Genomic DNA, 27645 nt, shown 5'->3' with positions numbered 1-27645 from the left:
AAGCAGAATTATAGAGCTAAACAGATAAAAACTGCATGGTATTGGTACAGGGACAGACAGATAGACAAGTGGAACAGAATTGAAGACCCAGATATGAACCCACACACCTGTGGGCACTTGATTTTTGACAAAGGAACCAAACCATCCAATGGAAAAAAGATAGCATTTTCAGCAAATGGTGCTGGTTCAACTGGAGGTCAACATGTAGAAGAATGCAGATCAATCCATGCTTATCACCCTGTACAAAGCTTAAGTCCAAGTGGATCAAGGACCTCCACATCAAACCAGATACACTCAAACTAATAGAAGAAAAACTAGGGCAGCATCTCGAACACATGGGCACTGGAAAAAAATTCCTGAACAAAACACCAATGGCTTATGCTCTAAGATCAAGAATCGACAAATGGGATCTCATAAAACTGCAAAGCTTCTGTAAGGCAAAGGACACTGTGCTTAGGACAAAACCGCAACCAACAGGTTGGGAAAAGATCTTTACCAATCCTACAACAGATAGAGGGTATATATCCAAAATATACAAAGAACTCAAGAAATTCACAGGGAGACAAATAACCCTATTAAAAAATGGGGCTCAGAGCTAATCAAAGAATTCACAGCTGAGGAATGCCGAATGGCTGAGAAACACCTAAAGAAATGTTCAACATCTTTAGTCATAAGGGAAATGCAAATCAAAACAACCCTGAGATTTCACCTCACACCAGTGAGAATGGCTAAGATCAAAAACTCAGGTGACAGCAAATGCTGGCGAGGATGCGGAGAAAGAGGAACACTCCTCCATTGTTGGTGGGATTGCAGACTGGTACAACCATTCTGGAAATCAGTCTGGAGGTTCCTCAGAAAATTGGACATTGAACTGCCTGAGGATCCAGCTATACCTCTCTTGGGCATATACCTAAAAGATGCCCCAACATATAAAAAAGACACGTGCTCCACTATGTTCATCGCAGCCTTATTTATAATAGCCAGAAGCTGGAAAGAACCCAGATGCCCTTCAACAGAGGAATGGATACAGAAAATGTGGTACATCTACACAATGGAATATTACTCAGCTATCAAAAACAATGACTTCATGAAATTCGTAGGCAAATGGTTGGAACTGGAAAATATCATCCTGAGTGAGCTAACCCAATCACAGAAAGACATACATGGTATGCACTCATTGATAAGTAGCTATTAGCCCAAATGCTTGAATTACCCTAGATGCCTAGAACACATGAAACTCAAGACGGATGATCAAAATGTGAATGCTTCACTCCTTCTTTAAAAGGGGAACAAGAGTATGCTTGGAAGGGAATAGAGAGGCAAAGATTAAAACAGAGACAGAAGGAACACCCATTCAGAGCCTGCCCCACATGTGGCCCATACATATACAGCCATCCAATTAGACAAGATGGATGAAGCAAAGAAGTGCAGGCCTACAGGAGCCAGATGTTGATCTCTCCTGAGAGACACAGCAAGAAGGCAACAAATACAGAGGCGAATGCCAGCAGCAAACCACTGAACTGAGGACGGGACCCCCGTTGAAGGAATCAGAGAAAGAACTGGAAGAGCTTGAAGGGGCTCGAGACCCCATATGAACAACAATGCCAAGCAACCAGAGCTTCCAGGGACTAAGCCACTACCTAAAGACTATACATGGACTGACCCTGGACTCTGACCTCATAGGTAGCAATGAATATCCTAGTAAGAGCACCAGTGGAAGGGGAAGCTCTGGGTCCTGCTAAGACTGAACCCCCAGTGAATGTGATTTTTGGGAGGAAGGCGGCAATGGGGGGAGGATGGGGAAGGGAACACCCCTAAAGAAGGGGAGGGGGAGGGATTAGGGGGATGTTTGCCCAGAAACCGGGAAAGGGAATAACAATCCAAATGTAAATAAGAAATACTCAAGTTAATAAAAAAAAAACAAACTGACTGACAAACTTTAAAAAAAAAAGTCTCTATTCACTTTCTTCCCATTGTTTACGAGAGACGCTAATGGCAGGTACCTTGTCAGTGGTTAGCCACGATCCACCTCACCACAGTATTTTGAGTTTCAGTGATATTTCTCTTCACATGGAGTGTTCTCAGTGCCCTTTTCACATTTAAGTTTTATTATAAGATATTTCATCCAATCAAGATATTTAGTAACCAATCTAGAAATATACTACAAAAGGGGCATGTTCATATTCTCTCTCTGTCTCCCCCTCTCTCCCTGCCTCCCTCTCCCCCACCCTCCCATTTCCCCCCAGAAAAGCTGTGAAAAAGCCACTTTGTTTATTATTATTCTTTAGACTGATTCTCTATAATTATATGAGCATATAATTTATGGCATCATTTCAATCACTGCTAACAATTGAAAATATACAAATATACCATAGATTTAGAATATTCATTTACATATGTAATATTCATTTATATATATTATATATATATATTTTTTGAGACAGGTTCTCATTATATAGCTCTGGCTGTCCTAGAACTCACTATGTAAACCGGACTGGCCCCTAACTCACAGAGGTCTGCCTGCTTCTGCCTTCCATGTGTTCCTATACCCAGCTAAAAATATACCATCAGGTTTGTAAACTAATCATATCATATACAATTTCTGTGCCCTCAAGTTTATCATATTCATGTTTTTAATTTTATCAAAACAACAGATGAACAATCTAAGGTAGACAAATAATACCTTTGATCCTCCGAGTATAAAATATGATGTATAGACCAGCATTTAGGAAACACAGTATAGGGGCTGGAGAGATGGCTCAGTGATTAAGAACACTGTCTGCTCTTCCAGAGGTCCTGAGTTCAATTCCCAGCAACCACATGGTAGCTCACAACCATGCCCTGTTCTAGTGTGTCTAAAGATAGTGACAATGTACTCATATACATGAAATAAATAAATCTTTTTTATTTAAAGGAAAAAAAAAGGAGTAAGACAATACAAATCCCTATTTGAACCAATAAGTTTTTACGTAAGGAATGGTCTTTCTATACTATGGGGTAAAACAGCAATGACTCAAAGATTGTAAAGCTATATAATTATATTAAAGATAATAATTTCTCACTCAGCCAATTCAGATTTTATCCCAAAGGAATATTAATCATTGTTGCCATTCTCAAAGTTATAATTTGTTAATACAGAAATGTTGGTCATTGGGTCAAATCATTGTGTTCTGAGAGGAAACAAACCCATGATTAGTACACTGAACCACGGAGTCTTCTCATATGGCAGCAATGACTCATTTGCTTTCCTTACCAACTCAGTGTTTGCCTCAGAATCTTAAATATGGCTTCTGCTAAATGAGTCATTTGATGGGTAGTCAATAAAGCAGAACTAAATGATGTTCAGGTGGTCCACTTGATTAAGAGAGTTTGAAATGTCTATTATTGATAGAACATTTAATTCTATACTTTGAGACATAGTCTGATAGTATGGTGGTTGAAAAAAAGATGTTATACAAAACAAAACAAAACAAAACAAAACAAAAGAAAACAAAAAAACGTGTATATGAATCCTCAGTGTGACTATGAATCCTGACTGGGCACAAATAAACAAAGGTGTGTTAACTGAAGTTTCTATTTTTGTACATAAAACTGGGATGAAAGAGAATAGGTTCTCCTTGGCATAGTGCCTACTATAGGGAAAACACTCATTTAAAAGTGATTTATAGTAAATTTCAAGTACACTGATGGCAAAGGTTCAGTGAAATTGGGTTTGTGCGAAATCTCTCCATCTCTAACATTAGAATAGGCTTACATCTTTGTCTCTTCATCACTCTAAGACTCACTAATAAGTTATATATATTTTCAGTTAGATGCTCTTATCTTCCATTGTAAACTGTATTTAGCCAAGACATAACTTTTGTGCACAAAACACTTTATATTGAAAAAGCATACACAGGAAAAAGCACAGGCAGGAAATGCATTTCAAAACTTATAACCAATGAACATGAAAGTGTGTTTGCTTGGCACAGACTCACTGTGTGTACGACTCAGGTGAGCATAACCTTACCACCATCCCAGAAACTGACTGACTCATCTGTTATTCTGTAGCAATTGGAGTCCTAAGAAAAGACTAATATTTTGGTAGAATATTAGCTTATTTAAAAATTCATCTATTGCATTAATTTTGGTCTTCTGGTATCTTATTAAGAAAAATAAGTAAAGTATATGGTGATATAGAAAATGTCAATGATAATAAATTCAAGAACACATAATAATTTATTAAGGAATAATTCTCAAATACTTAAATCTGATTTTTCTCCACTGGTGGAAAACTAAAACCATAACAAGGAAGTTTATTATACTATTGTATTTTTATACTTTAATATTTTAAATAAAATTGAGAATTTAAAGTTTATTTTATTGCATAAGTTGTCATAAAAATAGAGATTTTTAAAATGATTCAAAAAGCACTAGACTTCTAAGCAATGAAAAAACATTGTGTGATTAATATTTATAACTTCTATTTATTAGAATTGGCTGACTAAATGTAACTGTGAAACTTCTAGTTTTAGTTAGTGTAAATGTAAACCAGCTTTGAACAACTCTTCTTAAGTAATAACGTTTTGGCTTTGGACGATATAATACAGTAAAATTCATGTTTGCTGGTTGCACACATATTTGCATGTATTTATATTTGTGTGTACCCATTTATGAGTTTCTTTTAGCTAATACTTTATCATTTGCTTTATGCATTCCAGAAGAATAACTTTCTTTGGCTTACATTTTCAGTACAAAGAGAGCAAATTCTCCATGACTACACTTACAGACAAAGGAACGCATGAGCATGAGTGGAAAGCTTTCAGCTCATTCACTCTCTGGTTTAGTTTGCAGTGGAATTTAACCGTTTTGCTACACCAGGCCAGCCTGAGAGTTAGGGTGTGAAGGGCTGAAGGGCAATCACAGAGGAAGGTCAATGTCACTAACCCGAAGCGTGCTCTGCTCCTCTGTGCTTGCTGCAGCTCTTGCTTGCTTTACCTGCAGGATCAGCATTTTCTCTGAACTGCAACTCACAAAAATTTTCAAGAATTTGTGTCATTTCTTCTGTAACTGTACCCAGGTAAGTTTCATTAATGAATCGCACCACTGACGATGGAGCTAAGATTTCACATAATATGTTAAAATCCTCTTTTATCATTGAATACACGGTGAGCATTGCACTTTGGTATCCACGTGCAATTCTGTCTAAATCTGGTTCCCTGCTGCAGGCAGGAAAGGAGTCCTGCAGAAACGTGTCCAGCAGTCTCTTCTGCACACTTCTGTATTTCACAAGCACTTCTGACTCTGAGTACAGCAGGAGAAATTGCTTCATACATTGAGTTTTCAGTTCAATTTTGTGTTGTGAATTGTTTATCTCATTATATCTTTCTAACCTGTTCACTAAGAATCGTCGAAGACGTAGTCTTACATCATCCCAAATAGACTTGACATCCACAGAGGAGAAATCTTCCACAGAATGTATAGAAGTCCTGGAGAAGTGACAGAAAGTTGTCCCACCCAGGGAGGACAGGAATGAGATGCTGCTTTGACAGGAGAGGTCCCAGAGTAAATCCAGGATCATTTCTTCATGGTTTTCTTCATTATTCAATAAATCTTGCTGAAAAAGTAAATTATAATATTAGAAATGTGATTAAATCTAAGAATAACAAAATAATTTCTATATACAATTTTATAGTTGATTAAAATTTAGAATGAATATGCTATACTCCTCAAAATCTTTTGGTCTTGTACTTGTGATTTAATCAGTGCTGACAGTAAAAAATGTATTAACTTCTGTAGACTGAAGTCAGCTGTAAAGTCCAGCAGATTAGCTATGTTCAGGTGTATTGGCTGGACATGCACCCTTTGGCCCCCATTATTTCCTCTAACCTAAGCTGTGGCAAAGCAGAAGCCTAAACACTTCCAAATACAGACCTTTGATTAACAATGGTTAAAATGAATTCCTAACAAAATAAATTCAAGATCATGTCTTAACTAATTCCTGGCAGATATTTTTTATGACTGAGAGAATATACTTACTATAACTCCCACCCAATACACTTTTAAGATAATTTTAGAAATCAAATCATTAAATAGAATAGATGCCTAGGGGTTCCTAATAGCTGCCACACTGAGAAATAAAATTTAATACACTAGGAGATTTCAATTTTCATTTAAATTCATTGCTGAGAACCATGTTAAGACAAATTTTACTTTAAAACCTAGCCTGAGAATATTTCTGCTCACTCCAAAGAAATAACTAACTCAAAATAGGATAAAGAAATTTTCAGAAAAGCTTTCCAAAAGGTGATAGGGGATTACTCCTTTAGTGTTTCACGGTGGTAGGAAACAATGGTGGCACAATTAGGAATAATAAAGGAACAAAAAAATCACTTTCTTCTTGGACTCTAAATTGCACACACATTTTTCATACATGATGACTTTCCTAATTATATCCATTTTCAGCCAATAACAAAATTAGTTCATATTCTCTAAGTAGAAACAAGCTGATTAGAAAAGAAATGGAAGAAAGGCTCAAGTGGCATAAAAATTAGTTTGGCTTTGAAATTACTTATTGGTGAAAACACCACAGGTATTATGTGTAATCCAGAATTGAACAGCTAGACAAATTACTGGAATTGGCTCACATTCAGTCTCAGTACTGGAATGCACTTTAACATGCAAATATTATAGCAAATATATATTTTATTATATAAATAAATTTTCCACATATTCTCTGGTTTATTCATAATGAAAACTCTGTGACTCTGATATCTGAAAACCCTAACAGCCTGATTTCTGGATAAGGATATCTGATATAGTACACAAGACAATTACTTTTCAAACATCATAGGAGTTTTTGAGTAAGGAACAGGACCTAGCATATGCTTGTAGTAATGGTGGTTTCATCCTCTCTCTGTCTCTCATCTCTTGTATTAGCTAGTTCTTTACAAATTTCTAGAAAGAAAGTGAGAGTCCAGGACCCAGTAGCACTAAGACAATTACATGTATCGGTTGTGTTATATGAGCATCTTAGCTTTGTTTCTCTAAACCAACTAATAGGGGTAAATATTTGATCAATCAAAGACAATAGACTACTGCTTTAAACACATGCTTTGGGTGAATACTTAAAGTTTGAAAATAACCTCCGTACAAGTATCATATTAAGAATCAGTTTCTTACCTACTTTTTATAAACAGCAGATACATAAAGATGCCATCAGGACTGACACCAGTAGCATGTAAAAACTTGGCAAGGTAATTTTAATTTGAATCTGTTTTAATAACATGGTTATTTCCTCAACAATAACACAATAATGTGAAAAGACAAAATAATAATAATAATAATAATAATAATAATAATAATAATAATAATAAGAAGAAGAAGAAGAAGAAGAAGAAGAAGAAGAAGAAGAAGAAGAAGAGCAACAACAACAGTAACCCCTAGGTGTTGCAGAAGACATGAACAAAACTAAGTTGGCCTTTGCCTTGAAGAAAATGGCTTGTGTGCAGCAGATTAAAAGATAATTGAAAGCTTTTGCTTTTAATTAAAAGAGAACATGTTATTGAATCAACATTAGTAAAATCCAATACACACGGCTCCTAATAGAAATTAAAGGGAAAACTATATCCATATTTATTCTTCAAGCCTCCACCTTCAAGAGATAGCGGATAAGAAGAATGTTTTCAAAGGTTAGGGCCTTAGGGAAACACAGTCTTTGTCTCCTTCATATTACTTCATAAGCCATATGCATGAAACAGACAACTGTAACAATAACAACTTACAAAGCAATTTTTATCTGATTCTGTCTTCCTAAACCATCTACAACCTCAAGATATTTTCCTCTCTGCCTGGTCAATGTTTTTGATGTGGAGACAAAAAGTCCTTTTCTTCCTACTAAATTAAATTAAAACCATAGCCACAGAAATTCTTCTCTTTAAAAATTGTTCTGTTTCTATGAGAAACTGTTTTTGTAACTAAACCACCCCACAGATGAGAGTATAACAATAATAACTATTTTTGTTGAGGGTTAACCAAAAACGTCGCAGGCCAGTGTCCAAGAAAGAACTCCATCAACAGTGGTCTTGTGTCCATTTCTGCTTCAAAGAAAGCCAAGCCAAAACAAACAGGGTAGTATTGTTAAGTTGGGAATTCAGAGAGTGGAAGATAAAGCCAGCTAACAAAAACAATTAAGGGACTCTTCTTGGTATGATTTTAAACACAGAAAAACTGAGTGTTGGGGAAGAACCTAACATCTATCGAGTGAGGACTAGAGACAACTGCAGATCATACCAGTGAGGTCGATGTGCAAATCACATCCATGTGCTGCACATCACAGTATAAGTCACCCAGGAAGAAGAATATTTAACTTTCATTTCTATACCTTGGTGCTAAATAAATTTTTAAAATATGTCAAAGGATTTGGTGGGGCAGGGGAGAAAAAGGATCATCAACACAAAAACATTAAACATATTCAAAACAAAGTCCCCTACATAGGACACACTAATGTTACCAACACAATAAAAATTCACATATGGTAAGTCATCCTGTTGTATTCCCTGCTCCCCACTTTAGCAAAAAAAAAAGAAAAAAGTAATTGTTACCATTGTTTTGAGGAAGTTTGTCAAATCTCCATGGGGAATGGATGGTGACTTAGATAAACTATAATTATAGCTATTTAGCCATTTGAAGTAGTCACTTGTTGTTTGCAGCTGTACATCAGGACAGAGCTTGTTCACTTCAGAATGGATTTTTTCAGTGCAATGTTCTATACTACAAAAAAGAAAAATAATTATTTTGGTAGAATGTAAGCAATGCCATCTCACAATATTATAGGTTTTGAAATGTTTACATGTTATATGATATTATATAATCTAAATCTCAAACTTCATATATATATAATACTCATGTGATATTACAGTAGCAAGAAATGTGTTATTCATTTTAATTCATAGTTTGAAAGAGTTCAATATGTTTATAGAAATACTGCAAATATGTATGCTTTAAATTTTCTATTCATAGATGTACTATCATATTAATTTGTACATATAATTCTGTACATATATGCAAATAAATTTTCTATGAGGCAAAATGGTGAGTTTATGCGGAGTGCCATCAGGTACCACATGGATATGACATATGACTACCTCACAATGGCAGCATACTGAAAATCTGAATGATTACAGAAACAGGTTCTTTTAACATTGAATTGACCCAAATTTGACAGTTGTACAATTTTTCTTAATACTATCAAGGAAGAAAAATTAGGAAAAGACAAAGCTACTGTTTTGAAAGTATAATTTTTATTAATTGCAGTTTCCACATGATAGAACCATGTAAAGTTTAGAAGCCAAACTCTGTTAATTAAAACGAACCTTAAAGTCTCTGAATTTATAAGGTGTGGGTTGCCCATAAAAATACATAGTAAAAGGCAGAGCAAAGCTTTTCAGAAGATTTCTGGACATGAATAAATTTAAATGAAGTCAACGTCACCTTGAAAATATAAAATTCTGCAAATCAAAGCCCTTTCATGAAAACCAACAACTCAAAAGAAAAACTATACCTCCTCTGGCCACAGCCCCTGACTTTCCTGATGGAATGGTCTTACTAATAAATAGCACTGCTAGGTCTGACAAGAGAATAGCATGTGTTTTCTTCCTTATCCAAGCATTTCTGTGGACTGAGAACCACGGGGCCTGAGGCACACAATGCAACTGCAGACAACCCAAGAAAGTTTAGACTCTAGGATCACATACCCACCACCTGCAGTAGCCCTGACCGAGTGCAGCTGCTCCGCTTCTGTCGGTGCTCTGCCTCTCTGCTTATCTCTGACATCTGGGCAGAGGCTAGCAACTGTTTCTAAGCAGTGTAAAGCCTCCAGAGTGCTGGATATTTGAATAATTTGACCAAACACTGATAAAGGGATTAAGCAGTTACAATTCAAAAACCTCCCTTGGTGCACAGAGCTAAAGTTGTACTTCCGTTCACTTGATTTTGCTTTCAGTCACCTATAAAATATCTTGACAATCTGTCATTCACAGACTATGCATCTTGTTTTGAAAATTCAATTGCTTGATTTCATGTCAAATTATTATATAAAAGGCTATTTTCAAGATTTAAGCTGCCAAACTGTTATGTATCCTAACAAATTGTCTTTAATTTAGGTCAAATTTAAACAAACAAAAAACAACTTTAAACACATTAAAGATAGTATTTTAAAAGACTGTGTATCTGAAATACTTTCAAATATGTGTAGTAATAGCTATGCTCCAAGAGATATTAGCCTGAGTTTTCTTAAATAAACCATTCTGTTATTTTCAATTGAATATTTCCTAACTACTGATCACTTCAAATTTCCTTTATTAGCATAATCTGTTAAAAGAACATTACCAAGATAATTCAATATTCATACAATAAGCCCATTGATTGTAAGGACCCAAATATTAGTACAAATAAACCATAAATAAACCAATATTTTGGTAATGTTAATATCACCAGAAAAGTAAAAATGCCGACTACTGGACAATTAAGTGAGGAATGGGTCATAAATTTAAAGTAGAATTTCACTTACCAATATAAAAATATGCAACAAACATGATCCCGATGAGGAGAAATGTATGAAAGCAATGTTTGTGGAATACTTTGGAAGTGCTGTATGCAAGGCCATATTGCGCTGCGTGCTGCAAACATGGAACTCCCTACATGGGACTGGTTATGTAGGGGGGGTACTGGAGTGCCCCCAGAATCTCTCTGGCGGGGACAGGAGGAGGAGATGCGCTGGGGAGCAGTACACTCATTGGATGTACTGACAACATCTTCTACGTCAAACTGGACACCGAGCAGGTATTTACAACAGTACACCATCTTCATAACATGATGGTCTTCAGATGCTTCAACAATTCATTTTTACCAATTTATTTATTATTATGGTAAGTGTGTGTGTGTGTGTGTGTGTGTGTGTGTGTGTGTGTGTGTGTGTGTGTGCGTGTGTGTGCATCAATGCATGCATGCCAGTGTATTTGTGTCATAGTGTACTTCTGGAGATCAAAAGACAATTTTTAAAAATCTCCTTCCACTGTGGGTTCTGTACATAGAACTTAGGTCATCAGACTTAATGCCTGTTGAGACATTTTATCAAAACACCTTTTCAATATTTCTTAATAAATCTCAATATTGCAAAGCTTCTGTGAGGCAAAGGACACTGTCATTAGGACAAAATGGCGACAAACAGATTAGGAAAAGATCTTTACCAATCTTACATCTGGTAGAGGACTAATATCCAATATATACAAATACTTAAGAAGTTAGACTCCAGAGAATCAAATAACCCTATTTAAAATTGAGTTATAGAGCTGAGGAATATTGAATGGCTGAGAAGCACCAGGGGGCGGGGGGGATATCCATAGGAGGAGATATGGAAGCAAAGTTTAGAGCAGAGACTGAAGGAACGGCCATTCAGAGTCTGCTCCACATGTAGCCCATATATATACAGCCACCAAAACTAGGTAAGATTGATGAAGCTAAAAAAGTACATGCTGAAAGGGACTGGATATAGATCTCTCCTGAGAGACACATCCAGAGCATGTCCAATACAGAGGTCAATGCTAGCAGCAAACCACTGAACTGAGAACAGGACCCCCTTGGGGGTAATTAGAGAAAGGATTGAAAGAGTTGAAGGAGCTTGCAACCCCATAAGAACAACAAAACCAACCAATCAGAGCTTCCAGGGACTAAACCACTACCAAAAGACTGACTATACATGGAGTGACCCAGGTCTCCAACCACATATGTAGCAGAGAATAGCCTTGTTGGGGCACCAGTGGAAGGGGAAGCCCTTGGTCCTGCCAAAGTTGGACCCCCAGTGCAGGGGAATATGGGGGGCCATAAGGGAGATGGATGGGGGGAATACCCGTATGGAGGAGGGGGAGTGGATGGGGACTTATGGACAAGAAACTGGGAAAGGGATAACATTTGAAATGTAAGTAAAGAAATATATCTAATTTAAAAAAAAGAAATGTTCAGTCCTTAGTTAGCAGGGAAATGCAAATCAAAATAACACTGAGATTCCAACTCACACCAGTCAGAATAGCTAAGATCAAAAACTCAGGTGACAGCAGATGCTGGCGAGGATGTGGAGAAAGAAGAACATTTCTCCATTGTTGGTGGGATTGCAGGCTGATACAACCACTCTGGAAATCAGTCTGGACATTCCTCAGAAAGCTCTATCACTCCTGCGCATATACCCAGAAGGTGCTCCAACATACAACAAGGACACATGCTCCACTATGTTCATAGCAGCCTTATTTATAATAGCCAGAAGCTGGAAAGAACCCAGATGTCCTTCATCAGAGGAATGGATACAGAAAATGTGGTCCATTTACACAATGGAGTACTACTCAGCTATTAAAAACAATGACTTCATGAAATACATAGGCAAATGGATGGAACTAGAAAATATCATCCTGATGAGGTAACTCAATCACAAAAAAAAAAGAAAGAAAAAAGAAAAAAAACATACATGGTATGCACTCATTGATAAGTGAATATTAGCCCAAAAGCTTGAACTACCCAAGATACAATCCACAGACCAAATGAAGCTCAAGAAGGATGACCAAGATACAGATCCTTCAGTCTTTCTTAGAAGGGTAACAAAAATATTGATAGGAGATACGGAGACAAAGTTTGGAGCAGAGACTGAAGGAATGGCCATTCAGAGACTGTCCCACCTGAGGATCCCACCCATATACATTCAGCCAACATACCTAGACCATATTGCTGATGCCAAAAAGTGCATGCTAACAGGAGCCTGATATAGCTGTCTCCTGAGAGGCACTTCCAGAGCATAACAAACGCAGAGGCAAATGCTCGTGGTCAACCACTGAGCTGAGAACGGGGTTCCCACTGGAGAAGTTAGAAAAAGGATCGATGGAGCTGAAGGTGTTTACAACGCCATAAGAACAACAATACCAACCAACCAGAGCTCCCAGGAACTAAATCACCATGCAAAGAATACACATGGACAGACCCATGGCTCCAGCTGCATATGTAGCAAAGGATGACCTTGTTGGGCACCAATGGGAGCAGTAGCCCTTGGTCCTGCCAAGGCTGGACTCCCCAGTGCAGGGGAATGTCAGGACAGGGAGGCAGGAAGGGGTGGGTGGATGGGTGGGGAAACACCCTCATAGAAGAAGGGGGAGGGGGATAGGATAGGAGTTTTATGGACAGGAAACCAAGAAAGAGGATAACATTTGAAATGTAAATTTAAAAAAAAACTCCAATAAAAAATGTTAAAAACAATAAGATAATGGCTTCAAAAAAACCGCTTAAAAATATAAAAACATAAATACATGTAAATATTGTGCTTTAATTCCAATGATTTTAATTATCTGTGTTATTAATGTATAAAAGTGGGTGCATTTCTGAGAACTGTTCCTAAATAATTTAAGGAACTATTTTAATGATGCAACACCAAAATGATTTTCAAAATGTTTTTTTTAATTATGTGTTATATGTAGGACTACATGACTTTGTGCATAATATATATGCAGGAGTCCATGGAAGGTAGAAAATGTCAGATCTCTTGAAACTTGTGATGGTTTTTATATGCTTGGCCAAGGGAGCAGCACCATTAGGAGGTGTGGCCTTGTTGGAGTAGGTATATTACCGTAAGTATCATGGGCACTAAGATCCTTGCCTTAGCTGCCTGGGAGCAAGTTTTCTCCTAGAGGCCTTCATGTGAAGATGTAGAACTCCCAGCTTCTCCTGCATCATACCTGCCTCGATGCTGCCATGTTCCCATCTTGATGATGAACCTCTGATCCTGTAAGTCCCCAATTAAATGCTGTCCTTATAAGGCATAAGGTCATGGGTCTGTTCATAGCACTAAAACCCATACTAAGACAGAACTACAGTTACAGTGTGGTTCACTTGTCCTGTGCTTGGAACAAAACCCAGGTTCTCTGAAAGAACAGTACATGCTCTTAACTGCTGAGCAATCTCTCCTAACCCCTTGAGTATGATTTTTAAAAGAACTTTTGAGGCATTCTCTCATTCAGAATTCACTCCTAGATACCTTAACTGTAAAAACAGTTTAGTTAATGGAATTATTGTATCTGGTAAAGTCAAAATGAATGCTGGAAATATATATATATATATATATGGTAGGGACTGTAATATATTCTAAAGATACATATGATACCAATCCATATTTAAGAAATCCTGTATAGCTAGCTAGACCAACCTCTAATTAAATAACTATAATCCAGTAAAACTCGATTAAGTAGGGTGTATACTGTGCTAAGGAAATGTGAAGGAAGGAGCCACTGAACATGCCTATAAGAAGTACTGAATGGCTTGTCCTGGTAGAAGATATTATATAAAAGGACACTTGAGAAAGAAATTACAACATAAATTCTTAAAACCTAAGCCTGAGCTGTTGTAATGGCTCCTATGTCATTTAACATTCATTTTTTTCAATCAACTCATAAAATAGTTAAAAAAAAAGCAGAAAGTAAAACCTACAAACAGAACCTTTTAGACATAAGGCTAAAGTATATGTATATATAATTTCATTAATTTTTTGAATACTTTTCTGTTTAATTAGTTATTTGAGATTTTTAAACAATGTACTTTAAACATATATAGCCCCGCCCTCCCTACTCATCCAACTTTGTGTCTTCTTTAAAAAAACACACATACAAAAAGCACATTTTGTGTTGTTCATATACTTCACTAAAGTGCGGTCAACCTACTAGGACCATTAAAGAAAACTGTCTGTCACTCTTTTAGTAGCCACCAATCGCCAACAGCATTCTGAGATGAAACTTTGCTCCTACCTCCTCTAAATGCTGCATGCTGAGATTGTATCTGGCTTATGCGGGTTGTCATAACCACTGGCAACAGGCCTCCTGTGTCCAGAAAATATTGTTTTCTGAGAAATAAACACACCTGGAAGCCACAGTTTTACTGTAGAGCTTCCATAGTGCTAGAAGGTGTTACGCATGTTAGCAAGGACAAAAGTAATCACCAGTAATACCCAATATCAGTCCTGGCAAGAGATAAGTGTAACAGTGGCATGGATGTCATGGGAGTAACCAACCACTTGCTGTTAGGGTTAATGCCTACTCGCCATAAGACAAAATCCATACCTTCAGTATCCTCGGGGTCAAGATCCTGTGCTCACAGGCTTTAAAGGAGAGCCTACTACTGTAGCTCTAGTAAGTAGTCATAGTACTAAACTGACTTTAACATCTGGTTGATATAATCTAATGTACCTATTAACTCATCGGAACCATATTTGTACAGGTGATGCCAATTAACACAGAATGTTAGGCTATTTTTAAAACTTTTATTTCATAAATCTTGTAGAAGGCATATAGCAAGCTCAAAGAAAACTTTATTTACTTTTATTGTATATTTTAATACTTTTTAAATTAAAATAAAATTGCATCTCTTTCATCCTCTCTTTCATAACCAGACCCCCCCCCACATGACCTCCCACCCCACACATACTAGGCAACACTAGGATAATTGGCAAAAATCAAAAAGTAGGAACTATAAGTTTGGTGAGAGAAAGTTTAGGTGACTGAGTTGCTTAGGCCCAGCATCTGTGTCAGAAGAAGAGTGCTGGAATGGACCTGCTCAGAAGAAACGACGATGAGGCTTTGTGAGGTCTGATGAGTTTTAGTGATAATCAAACCTGTGGTCCTTTCTGTTTTCTCTTCCTGGAGCCTGGTCTTGCTTAGTAGGCTGGGAGATGTGACAGGGATTCTCTCATACAGAGTATGAAGTCCCAACCAGACTATAAACATAGGTAGTTAAAAAAAGAAAGCAAATACTAATTTTATGTTCTTGATATTATTAGTTATAATTAATTATAGAACTATAATAACTACAGTATTCTTTGAAATGATTTCATATCATGCAACTTGTCATGGTGACAAAACATGCAAATTGCATGCGAGTGCACATCGTCAGATTAATGGCTTTTTTATGAGAAGCCCAAGGTTTGTAGATTATTTAAAGATCTGTAATCTAACATGTCAGAAACCTGAATGAAAAATTTACAAGTGAAAATATTAACGATGTGGAATATAAGTGAGTTTATGGGATCTTATGTTAAATTATGTAATGCATTTATACAACGCTCACTCACAACACTCTTTGTCCTGTCACATCTCCCATTTCTCGGACTAAGACATGGTAATTTCCCAGGTAACACTGGTGATTTCCGAGATGAAAAAAGTAGACATTTATATCAGTGTCAGCAAAATTTGATCCATGAACTACAAACAAGATGTCTACAATTTGAAAACAGAGAATAAAATAAGGTTTTAAAATATAACAGTATGTGTTTAAGTGGGGCAGAAATCACTACATGGCATACTATAAGCCCAAAAGAGCTTCTGTACCCCATACCTCATTAAACTAATAAGTTCCAGTCAGTTCAAAAACTGTTCCAAAGGCTTATGCAACTTTCTAATTTTACTGTGAGTACAACTCATAGTACTCATAGCCACAACAGGCTTTTTATACTTTTATTATCAGTTGTCGTATGTGTTTAAAATAAGTAACTCATTTCCCTGACTTCTCTCCTCACAATTACAAGTCTCACAGCTTAGCTTGAGGGGAAATGAACTTCACATGTGAATGAGCAGGGAAAACGCTTGGCTCTCTTTACAGGTGAAAGGTGAGTGACCTGGGCATATGGGTCCATTCTGGCGAATCACTGCTGTGGGAAGGTGAAAGACCCTGTGGCTCATAAAACTTAATGATATTAGGAAGAGGGAAAAGGAACTCACACTTAAGTTGTCAGGGTCACTGTAAGAAATACAGCTTGGATAATTTAAGTATACGAAAAAATACTGTACTTAAGAGGGAACTGCCAATGTCTTTTTTCTTCTAAAAGTAATGTGGGAAATCCACATCACACAGATGTTCATTACTCATTCAATGTGGACCATCAAGAGATACGAAATGCCAAGGGTAGGTAATTCACTACGGAAGAGCAAGTGCAGCCTAATGGATTTGTCCCGATATACAATTTTCTAAAAACTATTCTGTTAGAAGGCAGAATACAGTAGTGCATAAATGATTTATACTCTTGTGAATCATAGTTATTATTCAGTATTTTATTTTTGAAAATGTTTATTCTCTAGAGTATAATAAAAACATAATTGAATTTGATGAAAAATAGACATGATTCTAAATGTAGAATGCAGCACATACAGTTACCCCATTCTTCTGTCCCTGGTGAAGAGCAATGGCCACTTGAGGCTATAGGTTCATTTTTAATATATGGGCAATAACTGTTTATAATGTAAGAACTATATTCCATACTATACTTTCTTATAAAATCAATAACAAATTCCAACCTAAATAATAATTTATAAATGCAAAAATTTAATCATTATGATACTAGTAAATATGATTTTATTGATCAATTGAGAGAAGGAAACTAAAAAGAGATTTAACAAACAATGAAGTAATATATAACAAAAACATTCTGTGTCTTACTTTGTTTTGATGGGATCAAAGCAAAGGAAAAATATTTCTATTAAAAAAGAAAACTAGCTCAGCAATTTACATAAATAACTTGCAAATCTATTTTATTAATGTTCTTTTCATTTTTTTAGGTTGGAAACATTATCATATAGTATATAACACAAGTGTTATAAAAACACAATTACATTAAATTCTTACATAGTTACTTTATATTAAATATACTTAACAGTATATGCTTACATATATAAAACTTATTTTACATTTAACATATATGTATGTATATGTATATATATATATGTGTGTGTGTTTGTGTGTGTGTGTGTGTGTTCAAAACCAAATAAAACTAACTTTACACATTGCAATTAAAGGAAAAGATTTCCCTCCTTTCCTTTTTCTTAAAGCACTGGTTTTAAAAGTCAATTGTGGAGCTGAACACCCAGGAGTGCAGACATCTTGAGACCTCAGGACAGACTGCCACTTCTGCACACCCCTGCTCACATCACTGGTCCGAGGAGAAATTGCACAGTGAGTGCCTCTGGACACAGGAATATGGGAACAGTCAGCCACAGGTACTGAGAGTTCTGGTCTGTGCCTAGGACCAAACTGAACCAGCCAAACAGCTCCCTGAACCCAAATCCTGCGAGAGACAGAACTGGAACCTCAGAAGTGTGGACACTCGTGAGAAGTCAGAGGAGACTACCCTCTGCCCACATTCCAGACCCAAGAGGGAATCGCCTAGTGCAACTGTGCCCGCCGGATGCAAGGACCTAGGAGCAATCACAGGCAGGACCCTTTGATTGCTGCCCACACCTAGAGCTGGAAGACAGTCTCCGGGAGCGCATACATACCTGAAATCATAGCACCTGCTCTCAGAAAAGGCTGAAAGAAAACAGGAGCACTGACACAGAGGTCTGCAGTAGGGCCAAGTCACTCTCAGAAACAGCAAGACAAGCAAACACCAGAGACAACCCAATGGCTAGATACAAGCGCAGGAACCTAAGCAACAGAAACCAAGACTACGTGGCATCATCAGTTCTCCCACCAAAGAAAATTCTGGATATCCAAAAACACCAGAAAAGCAAGATTTAGATTTGAAATCAAATTTTTTGATAATGATGGAGGACTTTAAGAAGGACATGAAGAACTCCCTTAAAGAAATGCAGGAAAACACAAATACATTTATCAATTAAAATTGACTTTCAACCAAAAGTCATTTAAAAAGACAAGGAAGGACACTTCATGATCATCAAAGGAAAAATCCAACAAGATGAACTCTCAATTGTAAATATCTATGCTCCAATTGCAAGGGCACCTACATTCATAAAAGAAACCTTACTAAAGTTCAAAGCAAACATTGCACTTCACATGATAATAGTAGATTTCAACACCCCACTCTCATAAATGGATACATTATGGAAACAGAAATTAAACAGAGACATAGAAATACTAACAGAAGTTATGAACCAAATAGATTTAACAGATATTTATAGAACATTCTATCCTAAAGCAAAAGGATATACCTTCTTCTCAGCTCCTCATGATACTTTCTCCAAAATTGACCATATAATCAGTCAAAAAACAGGCCTCAACAGATACAGGAAGATAGAAGTAATCCCATGTGTGCTATCGGACCACCACACACTAAGACTGATCTGCAACAACAACAATAGAAAGCCCACATACACGTGGAAGTTGAACAATGCTCTACTCAATAACAACTTGGTGAAGGAAGAAATAAAGAAAGAAATTAAAGACTTCTTAAAATTTAATGGAAATGAAGGTACAACATACCCAAACTTATGGGAAACAATGAAAGCAGTAAGAAGAGGAAAACTCAGAGCTCTGAGTGCCTGCAGAAAGAAACAGGAAAGAGCATGTGTCAGCAGCTTGACAGCACACCTAAAAGCTCTAGAACAAAAAGAAATAAATAAAACCAAGAGGAGTAGAAGGCAGGAAATAATCAAACTTAGGGCTGAAATCAACTAAGTAGAAATGAAAAAAAACTATACAAAGAATCAAGAAAACCAGAAGTTGGTTCTTTGAGAAAATCAACAAGATAGATAAACCCTTAGCCTGAATAACCAGCGGTCACAGAGAGTGTGTCCAAATTAACAAAATCAGAAATGAAAAGGGAGAGATAACCACAGAAACTGAGCAACTTAAAAAAAAAAATCAACAGATCCTACTACAAAAGCCTATATTCAAGAAAACTGGAGGAAATGGACAATTTTCTAGACAGATACCAGGTACCAAAGTTAAATCAGGAACAAATAAACCATCTAAACAACCCCATAACTCCTAAGGAAATAGAAGCAGTTATTAAAAATCTCCCAACCAAAAAGAGCCCAGGACCAGATAGGTTTAGTGCAGAATTCTATCAGACCTTCATAGAAGACTTCATACCAATACTGTCCAAACTATTCCACATTTTGAAACAGACGGAGCAGTACCAAATTCCTTCTATCAAGCCACAATTACTCTTATACTTAAACCACACCAAAATCCAACAAAGAAAGAGAACTTCAGACCAATTTCCCTTATGAATATTGACGCAAAAATACTCAATAAAATTCTTGAAAACAGAATCCAAGAACACATCAAAACGATCATCCATCATGATCAAGTAGGCTTCATCCCAGGGATGTAGGGATGGTTTAATATATGGAAATCCATCAATGTAATCCACTATATAAACAAACTCAAAGATAAGAACCACATGATCATTCCCTTAGATGCTGAGAAGTATTTGACAAAATTCAACACACCTTAATGATAAAAGTCCTGGAAAGATCAGGAATTCAATCTCCATATCTAAGCATAGTATAAGCAATATACAGCAAACTAGTAGTTAACATCAAACTAAGTGGAGAGAAACTTGAATCAATCCCACTAAAATCAGGGACTAGACAAGGCTGCCTACTCTCTCCCTACTTATTCAATATATTACTCAAAGTCCTAGCCATAGCAACAAAAGGTGGTCAAAGGGATACAAATTGGAAGGGAAGAAATCAAAATATCACTATTTGCAGATGATATGATAGTATAATTAAGTAACCCCAATAGTTCTACCAGAGAACTGCTTAACCTGATAAACAGCTTCAGCAAACAGTCAGGATATAAAATTAACTCAAACAAATCAGTAGCCTTCCTCTACTTAAAGGATAAACAGGTTGAGAAAGAAATTAGGGAAATGACACCCTTCACAATAGTCCCAAATAACATAAAATATTTTGGTGTGACTTTAACCAAGCAAGTGAAAGATATTTATGACAAGAATTTCAAGTTTCTGAAGAAAGAAATAGAGGAAGATGTCAGAAGATGGAAAGATCTCCCATGCTCATGGATTGGCAGGACTAATATAGCAAAGATGGCCATTTTGTCAAAAGTGATGTACAGATTCAATGCGATACCCATCAAAATTCCTACTCAATTCTTTATAGAGATAGAAAGAGCAATTTGCAAATTCATTTGGAATAACAAAAAACCCAGGAGAGCTAAAATTATCCTCAACAATAAAGGGACTTCTGGGGGAATCACTATCCCTGAACTCAAGCAGTATTACAGAGCAATAGTGATAAAAAGTATAGATAGACCCAGAAATGAACCCACAGACCTATGGGCACTTGATTTTTGACAAAGGAGCCAAAACCATCAAATGGAAAAAAGATAGCATTTTCAGCAAATGGTGCTGGTTCAACTAGAGGTCAACATGTAGAAGAATGCAGATTGATCCATGCTTATGACCCTGTACAAAGCTTAAGTCCAGTGGATCAAGGACCTCCACATCAAACCAGATACACTCAAACTAATAGAAGAAAAACTAGGGCAGCATCTCGAACACATGGGCACTGGAAAAAATTTCCTGAACAAAACACCAATGCTCTAAGATCAAGAATCGACAAATGGGATCTCATAAAAAACTGCAAAGCTTCTGTAAGGCAAAGGACACTGTGGTTAGGACAAAACGGCAACCAACAGGTTGGGAAAAGATCTTTACCAATCCTACAACAGATAGAGGCCTTATATCCAAAATATACAAAGAACTCAAGAAGTTAGACTGCAGGGAGAGAAATAACCCTATTAAAAAATGGGGTTCAGAGTTAAACAAAGAATTCACAGCTGAGGAACGCCGAATGGCTGAGAAACACCTAAAGAAATGTTCAACATCTTTAGTCATAAGGGAAATGCAAATCAAAACAACCCTGAGAATCTACCTCACACCAGTGAGAATGGCTAAGATAAAAAATTCAGGTAAAAGCAGATGCTGGCAAGGATGTGGAGAAAGAGGAACACTCCTCCATTGCTGTTGGAATTGCAAACTGGTACAATCACTCTGGAAATCAGTCTGGAGGTTCCTCAGAATATTGGACATTCCACTACCTGGGGACCCAGCTATACCTCTCTTGGGCATATACCCAAAAGATGCTCCAAAATGACAAAGACACATGCTCCACTATGTTCATAGCAGCCCTATTTTTAATAGCCAGAAGCTGGAAAGAACCCACATGCCCTTCGACAGAGGAATGGATACAGAAAATGTGGTACATGTACACAATGGAATACTCCTTAGCTATCAAAAACGATGACTTTATGAAATTCATAGGCAAATGGTTGGAACTGGAAAATATCATCCTGAGTGAGGTAACCCAATCACAGAAAATCACACATGATATGCACTCATTGATAAGTGGCTATTAGTCCAAAAGCTCGAATTACCCAAGATGCAATCCACAGACCACAGGAAGCTCAAGAAGAAGGATGACCAAAATGCAGATGCTCCCACTCCTTTTTAAAAGGGGAAAAATATCCATAGGAGGGGATATGGAAGCAAAGTTTAGAGCAGCAACTGAACGAACGGACATTCAGAGCTTGCCCCACATATGGAATATATATATATATATATATATATATATATATATATATATACACACACACACACATACATATACAGTCACCAAAACTAGATAAGATTGATGAAACTAAAAAATGCATGCTGAAAGGGACCGGATATAGATCACTCCTGAGAGACACATCCAGAGCATGTCCAATACAGAGGTCATTGCTAGCAGCAAACCACTGAACTGAGAACAGGACTCCCTTAGGAGAATTAGAGGAAGGATTGAAAGAGTTGAAGGAGCTTGTCACCCCAGAAGAACAACAATGCCAACCACCTAGAGCTTCCAGGGACTAAACCACTACCCAGTGCTCCAACTGCATATGTAGCAGAGAATAGCCTTGTTGGGGCACCAGTGGAAGGGGAAGCCCTTGGTCCTGCCAAGGTTGAACCCCCAGTGCAGTGGAATATGGGGGGGGCAGTAAGGGGGATGGATAGGGGGGAATACCTGTATGGGGGAGAAGGAGGGGATAGGGGCTTATGGACAGGAAACCGGGAAAGGGAATAACATTTGAAATGTAAGTAAAGAAATATATCTAATAAGAAAGAAAGAAAGAAAGAAAGAGAGAGAGAGAGAGAGAGAGAGAGAGAGAGAGAGAGAGAGAAAGGGGAGAGCAAGGAACCCAATGTCCATTTCTGGGTGTTGGAGAAGTGTGAACAGATATACATGTCCACATACTCATGTTCATGAGCACATATGCACAGACATAAACAAATGCATATACATAAATGTATAATAATATCAGTTAAGTACATAGGTAAATAACAATGGTTTAAGGGATGGGGGGAAATAGTTCTGTGGTTAAGAGGACTTACTACTCATCCAAGTCGATGTCCTATTAAAATATAAAAATGCAGGTACCAAAACATAACAGGCTCCAGTAATACAATAATTATATTTTTATGTGTGATAAAATCATTTTAAATGACTGCATTTCAAAGAAAAAGTAGAGATATAAATATCTAAAAATATAAAATAAAATTTTAAAACCTTCAAAAAATATCATCTAAATGTTTAAAAAACGGGAAGTTGTGAAAGAGAGGGGTTTTTCTAAAACACACTCACAGAACATATGTAAGCACAACCTGCCATGATCTTTATCTTTTAGAAGTTCTAATTCCTGACCAAGAAAATATGATGGTCAGGGAGATTATTCATGCTGGATTCAGACTGTAGCATGGGAAGTGAATCCCTCTACTGTCTAATTTCCTGATAAAAATTCCAATGACTGTTCAAAACCACAAGATGCAAAGGAATATTTCATAACAACTTTGAGCAAAAGCAACTGCAGAAAATGGAATGGAATTTATGAAAATAATAAACCAAGAAAAGAAAAATAAGAAAAAATTCAATTGTAATTATCTTTAACCTTGTTTTGTATCAGGGTGTCACTATTTAGCCCCTAGACTTACTGCTATTCTCCTGCCTCTCCCTCCATTGTTCTGGGATTACAGATATGTATATCCCTTGTTCCAAAATAATTGGTATTTTTAGGCTTTGTTTTCAGCAATTGTGACCTGATACCATCATTTTACTTTGATACTTTATATTCATATTTAAATTTTTGCCCTTATCATACAATCCAAGAATATTAATTTCTAAATTTACTAATGAAAATCTAGAGCCGGGCACAATGGCACAAGCCTTTAATCTCAGTGCTTGAGAGGCAGAGGCAAGCAGATCCCTGAGTTCAAATCCAGCCTGGTCTGCGGAGTGAGTAGAACATCCAGAGCAACAAAGAAAAACCCTGCCTCAAAACACTGTCCCCACCCTACACCCCAGAAAAAAATTAAATCTGTGATACTGCAATCTCTAATAAGAATTAATAACAATGTAATAACTGGAACCCATCTAGTAGTGTTTATATTTTATAACTTTTTAAAGGTAATCAGGCTCAGAAAGTATCTGTGTTCAGACTATAGCAAACATGTCAAATTTGGGCATTCTAGAACGCATCTGTAATCTTAGAGTTTGGGGTGTGGAGAGTAGATAAATAGACTCTGTGGAGTTATGACCAGCAAATATAGTAGGAATGAGAAGCTTAGGTGCATAAGAGTAATGACCAGATGAAGACAATTACGTTGAATTTTGAGAATAGAGTCTAATCAATATCTTTTAGGATGTTAGTAGTAAGAATGACATGGCAATAAAAGAGATAGTCCAAAACCAACACTAGATAATTGCTGTGTGAAGAAAATCTGGAAATAACTTAAATACTAGCAGGAGTTACTTTGGAAACACCTTAACTTAAAGAGTAGCAAGAGTTACCTTGGAAACACTTTAACTTAAACAGTAGCAACAGCTACTTTGGAAACACTTTAACTTAAGCAGTAGACAACAGTTACCTTGGAAACATCTTAACTTAAACAGTAGCAATAGTCACCTTGTAGCATTTTGCTCGATCTGATCCCCAATGTCACTGAAGATCTGCTTAAACTCCAAATCTCCAGGAAATGAATTTAACAGACATTGCAGGTCAAATGAATTATGGGGATATTCCTGTAATGGATCCATTCTGTGAAACAAGAATAAAAACAAGTGATGACAAAAGGAGAAACAGGGTTGGGGAACTGACACACTCCCTCAGGTTGATACTGTATGAAAACCAATGATTTCTATTTGCAGACTCAGTGAAATAAAGGAGTTTGAGAATTAGAGCATTATAAAGCTCACTAAGTTTTATTATGTAAATGTCATAATTTTTCAAAATGCATCAGACCACAGATAGCGTCAATATCCTGTTGTTTTTCTCAGTATAATAGAAGCTGCAGAATAAACCACTTGTAAGAAGGGTTGGATAGCTGCAACCAGGTGCTGTCCTGGTCACCACAGACCTGGGAGCTGTACACCAATCTTTAGAGGCTTCAGCTACTTTGGGTTTACTTCTATGGAGAAAAACAAATGTAATTTTCCGGGAGCACTCCTACCTAGCATTGATTGACTTACAAAGGAAAAATTAGTTTTCTCCAATGAAGTCTCATTAAGTATTTAAACCAGACTTAAGGGTAGGACTCATGCCCAACAGTAGTCAATACAAACCAAATTTTATTGTATTTTGGGGATTTTTTTTTCCCTTCATAATGCTTTGTCTGGGCGATTTTTTTTTCTTTTTGTAAGCTTGCATGCCTTGTGCTTATATACTGTGATTTCTGGTTTTGTGTTTCTATGTGATCTGTGTGTAAATATGGGTGTATCTGCATCTGGATGTGCTTCTTATGCTTTTTCTTTGGATCTTTTGTGTATTTGCTTTGTCCTATTTGGATTTTTTATTTTATTTTATCTTATTTTTATTTTTTAGATGCTTGCTTGGTTTTTAATTAGAGACAAAGAGAGTGGATTTGCATGAGTGGAGAGGCAGAGAGGATTTGGAATGAGCTGGGTAAGGAAAACTGTAATCAGGATATACTCTATAGAAAAAAATCCATGCTCTGACATGGATTCTACATGCATTCATCAAACGATGATATGCAGTGTGATAGGTATTGGAATATAGTTGGGCTATGTTATTGTCCTTGGACTTGGAAAAAATTTTCATTTTAGCAAGGAAAATAAATTTAATTTTAAAACAAAGATATATTTCATAAAAGATTACATTATAAGAAGAAGTGCTATAGGTCAAGTAAATATTCACATGGGTTATGTTAAAAGTCAGAGCCGGGATAAATTGTAGACTTCCAAATTTTAATTTTAATTTGGAATATTACTGCAGATTTCTAAAGAAATGGCCCATGTCTAAAAGAAAAAAAAAACTGAAGAAGCTGTGGAAGAAGCAAGAGGAGAGAACGACAGACAAATTGGTTTCTTAAGTTCTCTGCTCAAAAAATTATTCAATCACATCTGCTTAGATTTCTCTGATGAAAGCTAGTCACATGACCCAACTTGGAAGCAATGTGGCTGAAAAATGGTATTACTTGGCTGTGGACCTCACTCCAGGAACTCTTTACTATAGTTTAGATCTTAAATGCCATTCCCTAGGCACACATATGCTAATGACTTGTTTGCAAGACTGTAGTAACATTGGAAGGTGGTGGAGTGTTAGGTGAGACACAGTGGGAGGAAATTGTGAGTATGCCACAAAAAGGGAATAGAGTCAACACTAATCACCAACATTACTTTATCACTGCTTTCCAGCTACCATACAATGGATGGCTTTGCTTCACATGGTACCCACCAAGATTGTTGGGAGTGATGCCCTTGAAACCATCCATTATTGATGTTAATATTATGGTTAGAGTTAAGTATGACTGGGTTCATGGAAAATCCCCAGCCAGCTGCAGAAGACTAGTACAAATCTGGTGGTCAGGATGAATAATGATATGACAAAGTTCTGACCTTGCTGAGAAATACGTTTGATGTCAAGATACCCAATGTGATGACCTATAACCTCTCTGAAAAACCAACATCCTGATGACATCAGCTGACCACACGAATACTGTATCCTTGCCCTGCGTAAATGTTTCCCACTTGCCCCCTCTCTCTGTTACCCCTGTTATGGTATAAATTCAGCCTTGGGAAAAAATAAAATTGTCGCTTTGATCAGACTCTTGTCTTGGCATCCTTCTTCTCATCTCTTGTCCCCCATTCTCTTCCAGGCACCCTCAGTACCGTCATTGACACAAGATGGTCTGCCTTGCCTCAGGCCCCAAAGCAAGAGAGCCAGCTAGAAGAATAAAAGCTGTAAAACCATAGGCCAAAGTAACTTTTCCTTATAACGTGTCTAACCAAGAACATTGTCACAACCACTGGAAGTTGACAAACAGATGGAGATCACAAAGCTTTGTCACCTTGCCTTCTGTCAGGGCAGTTCCATAGGTTAATTTCAATACTTCCCTCTTATGTAATTTTGCTTTTCTCAAATCCCAGCATCTTAAACTGCAGGCCTATAATTGAAAGCAGTGAGTCTCGAAAAGGATTCCAAACATGAAGTGACCAAGCAGGAACTTAAACTCCAATGGCTAAAGGAGCCAGGATCATACTGGCAGCACTTGCTGTGCTGTATAGTATGTAGGGTTTGAACACACTACAATTCTCTTTACACCATGCATGCACGCCATCACAGCACCGAGGAAAATGAGCACGCCCTGAAATGCTTCAGCTCAGACCTGAGACTACTCTATGTTATGAACACAGATTCTACTGTGTATGCAAAGTTTCCTCCTCTTATAGAAACTAAGTAGCTTACTTACAAAAAGAAAAGAATTTTCATACTGTTCTTCCTTAGCATATACAAATTCAAATCACCAAATCTTTGGATTGTACTGTGCTACAA

At 36.9% G+C, this 27645-nt stretch overlaps 1 protein-coding gene across 19 annotated transcripts in view; it reads right to left on the bottom strand.

The window, feature by feature from the left end:
• Positions 1-27645, bottom strand: part of Kiaa0825 (KIAA0825 homolog) — a 561052-nt gene that overhangs the window by 477633 nt on the left and 55774 nt on the right. For 13 of the 19 annotated variants that reach the window (XR_005501450.2, XR_005501452.2, XM_017591153.3 and 10 more), the window contains exons 2-4: positions 24760-24891; positions 8583-8751; positions 4927-5596 (exon numbers count right to left, since the gene is read on the bottom strand). Coding sequence is in view for 17 of the 19 variants with exons in the window: in XM_017591153.3 (XP_017446642.1) it covers positions 4927-5596; positions 8583-8751; positions 24760-24890 (970 nt within the window). In the remaining 2 variants the exon portion in view is untranslated. Of the gene's footprint in view, positions 1-2885; positions 5597-8582; positions 8752-24759; positions 24892-27645 lie in introns of those variants that run through there. The other 6 variants (XM_017591157.3, XM_063281467.1, XM_063281460.1 and 3 more) reach the window with 4 other exon arrangements.

This window comes from Rattus norvegicus, chromosome 2 (genome assembly GCF_036323735.1).
Source record: "Rattus norvegicus strain BN/NHsdMcwi chromosome 2, GRCr8, whole genome shotgun sequence".
Classification (NCBI taxonomy): Eukaryota; Metazoa; Chordata; class Mammalia; order Rodentia; family Muridae; genus Rattus; species Rattus norvegicus.
Note: the sequence above shows the minus strand (reverse complement) of the source record. Positions and strands in the feature narration are given on the sequence as shown.